At 45.2% G+C, this 8984-nt stretch overlaps 2 protein-coding genes across 6 annotated transcripts in view; both read right to left on the bottom strand.

The window, feature by feature from the left end:
- Window positions 1-336: 336 nt before the first annotated feature.
- Window positions 337-3667, bottom strand: endouc (endonuclease, polyU-specific C). The gene is made up of 8 exons (XM_076984990.1): window positions 3571-3667; window positions 3250-3309; window positions 3043-3142; window positions 2736-2847; window positions 1959-2080; window positions 1475-1587; window positions 1214-1358; window positions 337-990 (listed from the first exon to the last, which is right to left on the bottom strand). Exons 1-8 carry the CDS (start codon window positions 3579-3581, stop codon window positions 730-732), a joined length of 924 nt encoding a protein of 307 aa, XP_076841105.1. The 5' UTR covers window positions 3582-3667; the 3' UTR covers window positions 337-729.
- Window positions 3668-4344: 677 nt separating this feature from the next.
- The window catches only part of ppfibp1b (PPFIA binding protein 1b), a 33533-nt gene continuing 28893 nt past the window's right edge, over window positions 4345-8984 (bottom strand). For all 5 annotated transcript variants that reach the window (XM_076984910.1, XM_076984924.1, XM_076984916.1 and 2 more), the window contains 8 exons: window positions 7630-7741; window positions 7429-7517; window positions 6879-7001; window positions 6650-6775; window positions 6034-6222; window positions 5589-5756; window positions 5403-5468; window positions 4345-5312 (listed from right to left, as the gene is read on the bottom strand). In XM_076984910.1, coding sequence (XP_076841025.1) covers window positions 5226-5312; window positions 5403-5468; window positions 5589-5756; window positions 6034-6222; window positions 6650-6775; window positions 6879-7001; window positions 7429-7517; window positions 7630-7741 — 960 coding nt within the window. In that variant the 3' untranslated portion in view covers window positions 4345-5225. The remainder of the gene's footprint in view (window positions 5313-5402; window positions 5469-5588; window positions 5757-6033; window positions 6223-6649; window positions 6776-6878; window positions 7002-7428; window positions 7518-7629; window positions 7742-8984) is intronic.

Raw genomic sequence — 8984 nt, 5'->3', positions numbered from 1 at the left:
CATCTTGTTAAGAGATGAGTTGCAATAAAAATCATTTTTACATTTTTTTCATCATTGACATTTCTATAATATATAGGAATACTATATGAATAGAACTTGAACAACTTATTTACTGTTCTATACAAGTATTATTTATAAGTATATAGTTGTATACTCTTATTTGATTATTGTTTCTATTGATACAATCATCTTTAACACTCCCAAATTTATTCCCATTGAATCCAAGGAGACCAAATGTTTTTACCCAAAAGAGGTATAAATGTCAAATCCAGTTTATTATGACTACAATTGTCATTAGGTGTGAACATGGCAAAAAAAAAAACTGTTGAAGCAACACAAGAAACAAAATCTTTATTTGCTGTAAGATGTCTACATGGGTTACATTCCAGTAAACACGAGAGAATGGTCTGGATTTTTTTTTTTTTGTTTAAAGAAGAAATTAGATCAGATAACATGAAAAATTAAAATATATGTCCAAGAAGTTTGTCTAAAGTGTGAAAAGGAGCGTCTGGTTACATGCATAAAACCTCTAAAAAATCTGTAAACAAAATAATATTTTTGTTTTTTAAGCATGCCTCTCTTGTTAATTTTCTTTTAATGATCCTTTTATTATTTTAAAAAGTGACATGCCATGCCTGCTTTATGACCATTTAAAACAAGTGCGGAAACTAAAATTCAGCAAACAGCCAGATCTTGACACGCTTGCTAGTTAAACACATGTTGTATGCCCTACACACGTCTGTTGTTGATGCTGAGAAGCTTTGGGTAGGACGTCCCGATGGAACGGCCGTGCCTATGGACCACCAGCTCCAGCTGGTACTTGTCCAGGTTGACCACAGCGATGGTGGTCTTCTCAGTGGACGTGAGGAAGAGGATGGTGAAGATAGCCATCTCGAATTCGGGACTGACACCAACAAAAGTGCTGCCCACAGGCTTGAGCAGGCCGTGCCAGCTGAACTGCACATTCACCACATGGTCGCTCTCGCTCGGCTAACGTGGGACAGGGCAAGAGGTCTCAGTTGAGACAACATCAGACATTCAATTTGTAAGCGATGTCGAATATAATAATTTTCTGGCAATACTTAAATTGCATCATATGTAAGAAAAATGTTTTCTATAAAATTGAAAGATCCCAAGTTAACTATTACTTTAACACACCTCTTAACTTTGTCTCCCATTGTTTCTGTATGAGGTACTGTATGACAGTAATTACCTTATTCCTGGATTTGTAGCCCTTGTAATCGAGAAGGTTCTGCTTTTCCTGTAGGTAGAACTGAACCCAGTTGTGAAGGCCCATGATTTCATTCCCAAATTTGGTCTCACCAACAAACACATGCTCAAATCCACTGGAGTCCTCCCTGATAGGAGAGATTAAAGTCTGTAATAACTGCTAATGTAATGTAATGTAATAACTGCTAAATTCTTCTATTCTATTATATGTATTTGTGTGTGGGTGTGTGTGTGTGTATCTCACCCTCCTTTCCTGTCTCTGTGGTAAAGTTGAAACCAAATGAGGTACAGCTGATTCTTGAACAGTACCATGTCTGAGTTGGACTTGCCCTTACTCACCAAGTACTGGTGAGCACGCTGAAATGAGAACACAGCCAGCCCAAACTCCATTAAACTCCAAACTCCATTAACCAGATGTTGTTACTTGAGGCATCACATCACAATTTGGCTTTATTTTCACCACCCTCCCCCCCAAAAAGAAAATTCCAGGAGGAATTCTACCCCCTGGAGGACAGAGTCTCTACCCCCGGAGAACAGAGTCTCTACCCCCCGGAGGACACGACATCAGCTGCACTGACAGCCTTCACAGCCTTCAGAACATCACTAACATTAAGGATGATCTGCTGGACATTTACACATGATGCTGGGATATGTAATGGCTGAACTGTCTTCTGCAAGTCCCACATCACAGCGGATCATCAGGGCCACATGCTCAGTGGTGTGTCTACCTTCATGACTGCTGTGTTTAGAATGGCATCCAGGAAAGCGTTATTCTCAGATCTCTCCTCTTCAGTCACTCTCTCAGCTACACCTGTTGATCTTTCATAGTTATCCAGCAGCTTCATAAAACCTAGAAGTGTCAGTAAGACAATGACCTAAACATCTACCCTTAGGACTACACAAGAACTGATGCGTTTGCCTCCAACATGTATGTATTTAACTTGAGCGAAATTTCTTGCACATGAACACGAGTCTTACGGCCACCCCTTTTTATCTGATCATGGTATTTATAAACACAAACATCACTAACTTCAATCTATTTTTTAATAGAAACTTTATCTAAATGATTACAGAGGAACTTTCAGATAATTTATTCCCTCTGGATACCTTTGAATCAGTTTTGAATGAATCTGAACAAACATTAATGAAATATTAAATATTATTTGTGCAATTGTTGCATCAAATTAATACACAATGAATAAACTTTGTAATGTTCTTTGAAATAAACCAATCAGAACACTCACAAACCACACTGGCATATTTGAACTAGCACTGCCCCCAATGTAATTACATTACATAACGTGTCTTGGCATGTCTGGTGCAGGCCCTGTAAAACACCGTCCTCCCGTGCTGCGTCGATGGGGAAAACACAGTCTCCAGCAGTACAGTGACTTTACAGAAGCACTGTTGTAATAGGGTTGACGATCCTGCATGTTTGCACGAAGGATTTCTGAAAGGAATCAAGCTGGAGATAATTATAGATGAAAAGGGTGTCTGGTACTCACGGGCGTATGTCAGGATGGATTTGAGCTTGCTCTCATTGACTTTAGAGAAGAGAGGCGAGGTGGCATGATCTGTCGCCCATGTGCTACCACTGGATATATAACCAGCTTTGCCCTATAAATACATTAAAACGTTTAGGTCCAGAAGTAAATGGATGCAAAAGCCATCTTTGTACTGGATGTCTGATCTAAAATGATCAGGGTTATAATAAATTATTTGCAGTGACAGTGTAATAATTTGTGTGCCATGAATCAGTTGATCTGTACTATCTAACTGCAGTTTACTGATGTTGAATTCATAACTTGGTACCTGCGGGGAGAGAGTGTAGTCCGCCCCAGCCTTGAAACGATTCGCATCCAACTTCCAGAGCTCGTTGAATATGTTAGACAACTCCTGGTTTACAGTTTGGCTGAAAGTTTTAGAAAATTGGCTGCACTAAGAAAACTGTTTACACCACATATCCACAAATGTTTAATTCCTTGTGTATTTTAAGTAGCTAATAGGGGTAAAAACTACCTTGAGGATTCAGAATGTTGGAACAAAATCAAAAGCCCGACGAAAACCACGCAGACCTGTCTGGAATGTAAAATGTAAGAAAATATAAAATTACTATCTCATCACTCCAGAATACACAATAGTTTCAGTAGAGTTTCGAGTATTAAACCCTCCGCTGGATACAGCGCATATATATTCGAAACTCGCTGCTCAGATTAATCTAAGGTGGAGCTGTATTATTAAAGCCGTTTAGACGTTGTAGGCTTGAGATTTTCCAACAGTTAACTATGCTTAACATAATCAAGTACAGAACCTTTAGCAGAATAAAAGTAGCCCACATACCCGTACGCCATTGTGTTTTGTTACTCTACCACTAGTTTAAACGGTCTCCATACTCGAAACGCCCCTTAGGGTGTTACAGCTCTGTGGTAAACGTGGATGTAACGGAGGCTTATGATTAGCCCATTAGGTTACGTTTTTGTCTTTTACATTGAAACTAAAAGTGAATACAAACGGTGACGTTTCAGTTATTAACATTTTCATATCCCATGACGAATTTGAAGAAAGTACAATTTTTTCGGCAAGACAAAACACAAATACAGCTGAAAAAGCAAACTGATATGTAGCCTAGTCCTGTTTAGACACTGCACTTAAGTAGCACTTATAAAAATGAAATGATTTTAAAAAGTCCTCAGATAAAACGTAGATACGTAGAGCGGGTTCTCCACGGGGAGTCTGTCTAAAATGAAGAATCGTTAGAAAAATTCTATACTTTTATAGCTACTAAAATATACTTCTTTAAGTACCATATTTCTGCGATATATTCAACGTGTATTTTGCCACCGTGATCTGCAGCAACTGGACACTTTCATTGTCCAACATTACAGTGAATTTCCCAACACAACTACCATCCAAAATGCTTTTTAACACAAATGTCTCCAGACAGCTTTTACCAGAACTTGGCTGTTTCATATCGTGGCCGATCAGAGTGTGGGTTTAGTCTCCACATATCCACTGTGAAGTCGGTGCTTGGTCTGATTTTCGAGGAGTGTTGTGTCTGGTCAGGAGGACGTTTGCAAGCATTTGCCCATGAAAGCACAGAGTATTACGAAAAGAACCTGTTTACTGGTACTTTATTAACCTTTAAAAAGAAACACAAATCGTCAGAACACAATACACACAACTTTGAAACAACTTGAACAAAAATCAATGAGCTGATAAGTTATACAAATTCAAAATACAAATTTGTGTTATCATACGCACAGAATTTTGAAAAATGAGAAATGGCTTAAATAACATGCAATGAAAAATTGACTGTACAAATGAAGGCATTATACCGATACTGTATGTTTTATATTGTTAAATACAATGTGCACAACTTCATGCATGTGAGCATACAGTATCCACACTCATCAGTGATATGCAATTCTGCAATAATACAATTATAGCAGTTGTTGTGAGACTTGGCAATCATTTCTGGGAGTGTTCAATGCTTTGAAATATACCAACATTTTTATAAAATCTCTTATCTTTCTAAAATAGGTCTATGATTCAGAGAGACTGAAAGTGTCATTGTGTTCCGCATCTCAAACACAGGAACAAAGACAAGAGCTACAGGCCAGAAGAGAAACGCGTGCTGGAGTCTCCAGTGACCCACTGGAAGACCAGGTACAGTAGAACTGCCATTCCAATACAAGAAACTGGAAAACACCTGCACTGCCGAGATCACTGTAGCTGTGGTAAATACTGTATTATGGTTCCTGTAGGTGAGTTTATGTAATATCTGTATATTGAAATGGTATTTATGGATGTATGGATGAAAAAGGAAGAGTGGAGAAAGAATGAGGGCAGGAGAGAGAGGGAGAGAGACAGGGAGGAAGAGTGTGAGGGGGAGAGAGAGACAGCGTGCAGACAGAAGTTGGCACACTCAGAGCCGACGGAGGTTGGCACAGACAGGTCTGATCACAGCAGCAGGACTCTGGGCAGACGAGCTCGTCTCAAATGTTGCAGTCCTCATCAGTCACGCTGGGATTGGGGGATGACGCCGACATCTCCTTAAAGAGCGCGTCATCTTTCAGCATGCTCTGAGTCACAAATCACACCACACCTTAACAAATGGAACAAAACGTACAGCAGGGCACCTGATCAGCACAGTGGGCTTTATGCCTGTTTACCGTCAAGTTGTTGATGCCCTCTGAGAAAGCGCCAATCTGCCGAACGGTTCCTTCTGAATCTTCCATCTGCATCCACGGTCGTAACAAACAAATAAAACAGACTGATCGGCTTAGACAGGTCATGCGATCAACGACAGCTTTGGCTCTGGTGATGTGCTGAATGTAAGTGTGTGTGTGTGTACATGCCTGCTCCAGTCGGTCCAGCTCATCCTCGTAGATGTGTAGCTCCACGCCCCTGTAGCCCTTCTGGAAGCTACGGCCTTTGGGCATCTCCACGTCCATGGGGCAGACGTACTCCTCATTGTCCTCCATCTTCTTCTTCCTCCCAAAGCTCCCGAACACCAGCTTCCGGGGCTGAGCACGACAACACGGCCATGGCAACACGGTACGACAATACGATAGCACAACACAACAACACGGTACGACAGGACGATAACACAACAACACGGTACAACCGTACGATAGCACAACACAACAACACGGTACGACAGTACGATAACACAACAACACGGTATCACATGATAGCAGAGGTCTGAGTAGGAGACTATCCAGACCAAAAGAAGACAACTGTAACCACTGCTGAATTCCCCCAACTGCTGGGTGGAGGTACAGCTGGGTGGAGGGGCTGTACCTTGACCTTAGCCGTGGCAGTGAGCAGCGTGTAGTCCGGGTTCTCCAGCCACTCCTGTTTCTGCTGCTGGGCCTCTGAGCCCACCAGCAGGCTGAAGTGAGTGGCCAGGTGCCTGCGGAGCAGTGTCTTGTTGGGAGGGATGTTCAGCAGTAGGGCCATAGTCTCCACATTAAAGCGAGGCTCCAGGACCTGGACACACACACGTGCACACACCCATTATTTCCACTCAGACCGGATGTCAGGAGAATGAGTGACTACTTAAGAACAATTTACTGATCCAGACAGAAGTCTGTGAATTCTGGACTGCTGTCTGACATGGCTAGAGCATCTTCTGGTTTTAGCATTCTAACATTTTACCATAACTAAAACTAAACAGCATGCACATTAGTGTCCATATAAGGTCCTAGCTATCTCAGCAAACATGGCTACCTACAGGCTGTAGCTCTGTGGCACACAGCTACTTCAACACCTGCACCCGCACTAGCATTAGAAAGGACTCAATAGTGTCTCGCCTTCAGCTAACGTTTTCAACACCTGTCTGTGCGTCCTATCTGTTTACGGACCCAGTAGCGCTGGTTACGGACCCAGCAGTGCCCCAGCTCTCTTCACTGCTCACCATCAGTCCTCCGTGAACACCGCTCCCGCGCAGGTTGGGTGCGTATTCCGCCAGGTCCACAGAGCGCAGCCACTCCATCACGCGGTGGTTGGTCCACTGGGAAACCTCTGCTGGACTCACGTTGTTCTAGAAAAAGGAGCCAACATTGCTGGGGACAAGACCAAAGTCCCTCTGTAATGGAAGGGCACAGTCCAGCGTGTCCTGCGTTGGGCGGCACAGAGCGGATTACCTCGTCTGAGGGTCTGCGACGCAGGCAGTTGGGGTCGTAGTTGTTGAGACGCAGCACCTGGATGGCTCTCTTAATGCTGAGATGATGCAGCACGCTGCCCACCTTTAGGGACAGCAGGTCATCCTGAACAGGGCAGGAGAAGCCAGCGTTAATCGCAGCACAAGCTCAACAAACACCCTTTACAGGAGTGCAGAGGTTAGGGAGGTTTGGCTTCAGAGAGCAGCGTCCCAGAGCTGAATGGAGACACCAGCTGTGGAAGGTCAGCACACATTATTACTCACTAAGCCTGGGAGCAATAACCAAAGGATAATGCAAATGTAAGACCTAAGCAGTAGCGTAGGAATAGGGAAATTATTATTAATTCATTATCATTACTTAGTATTAAGGTAATCCAGTATTATAAGAGCTCAGTAAAATCTCTGGACTTTTGAATACATAAATTGTATGTATGTCAAACCTGAAAATATGTACATCATTCCCCACCTACTTCACAAGGAAGACAACTCGCCACACGACTCGCCACACCACATCTCACCACACCACGACTCACCACAGTCATATAGTGAAGCATACGGCCATCCACTCTCCCATCATCAAACTGGGTCTTGTACTGAGGGAGGCCGATGTCGTCAAGCCACCCTGGGGGAAAGCAGTGACAATAAAGGCCAGATTACAGAGCAGGTCCAGATTACAGAGCAGGTCCAGCGTAACTCTGCACTGCTCAAGCTGTACACAGAAGACGCGTCCTCACTTGTCACCCAGTGGTAGTCCAGTTTGCCTTTGTTGTCGTCCTCTTCAGAGCCCAGAGCTTGTAGAACCAGCTGGAGCTTTTTTCTGTGGAGAGGATGTTTAATGCCGAGCTCCTACACACACACACACACACACACACACACACACACACACACACACACACACACACACACACACACAAAACCAAACAAACAATAAGCACTTGCACACCAGGGCAGTAACAGGACCCTATGTGGTCCCACTTAAACAACCACACCCCAGCCTGAAGTGTGCAGCAGTATGTGTAAGGGGTTAGCACAGGTGTTGGGTGTGGGGAAGAGTGAGCACAGGTGTTGGGTGTGGGGAGGAGTGAGCACAGGTGTTGGGTGTGGGGAGGAGTGAGCACAGGTGTTGGGTGTGGGGAGGAGTGAGCACAGGTGTTGGGTGTGGGGAGGAGTGAGCACAGGTGTTGGGTGTGGGGAGGAGTGAGCACAGGTGTTGGGTGTGGGGAGGAGTGAGCACAGGTGTTGGGTGTGGGGAGGAGTGAGCACAGGTGTTGGGTGTGGGGAGGAGTGAGCACAGGTGTTGGGTGTGGGGAGGAGTGAGCACAGGTGTTGGGTGTGGGGAGGAGTGAGCACAGGTGTTGGGTGTGGGGAAGAGTGAGCACAGGTGTTGGGTGTGGGGAAGAGTGAGCACAGGTGTTGGGTGTGGGGAGGAGTGAGCACAGGTGTTGGGTGTGGGGAGGAGTGAGCACAGGTGTTGGGTGTGGGGAGGAGTGAGCACAGGTGTTGGGTGTGGGGAGGAGTGAGCACAGGTGTTGGGTGTGGGGAGGAGTGAGCACAGGTGTTGGGTGTGGGGAGGAGTGAGCACAGGTGTTGGGTGTGGGGAGGAGTGAGCACAGGTGTTGGGTGTGGGGAGGAGTGAGCACAGGTGTTGGGTGTGGGGAGGAGTGAGCACAGGTGTTGGGTGTGGGGAGGAGTGAGCACAGGTGTTGGGTGTGGGGAGGAGTGAGCACAGGTGTTGGGTGTGGGGAGGAGTGAGCACAGGTGTTGGGTGTGGGGAGGAGTGAGCACAGGTGTTGGGTGTGGGGAGGAGTGAGCACAGGTGTTGGGTGTGGGGAGGAGTGAGCACAGGTGTTGGGTGTGGGGAGGAGTGAGCACAGGTGTTGGGTGTGGGGAGGAGTGAGCACAGGTGTTGGGTTTGGGGAAGAGTGAGCACAGGTGTTGGGTGTGGGGAGGAGTGAGCACAGGTGTTGGGTGTGGGGAAGAGTGAGCACAGGTGTTGGGTGTGGGGAAGAGTGAGCACAGGTGTTGGGTGTGGGGAAGAGTGAGCACAGGTGTTGGGTGTGGGGAAGAGTGAGCACAGGTGTTGGGTGTG

Source organism: Brachyhypopomus gauderio, chromosome 2 (assembly GCF_052324685.1).
Source record: "Brachyhypopomus gauderio isolate BG-103 chromosome 2, BGAUD_0.2, whole genome shotgun sequence".
NCBI classification, from domain to species: domain Eukaryota; kingdom Metazoa; phylum Chordata; class Actinopteri; order Gymnotiformes; family Hypopomidae; genus Brachyhypopomus; species Brachyhypopomus gauderio.
This window is presented reverse-complemented; position numbering and strand designations above follow the sequence as displayed.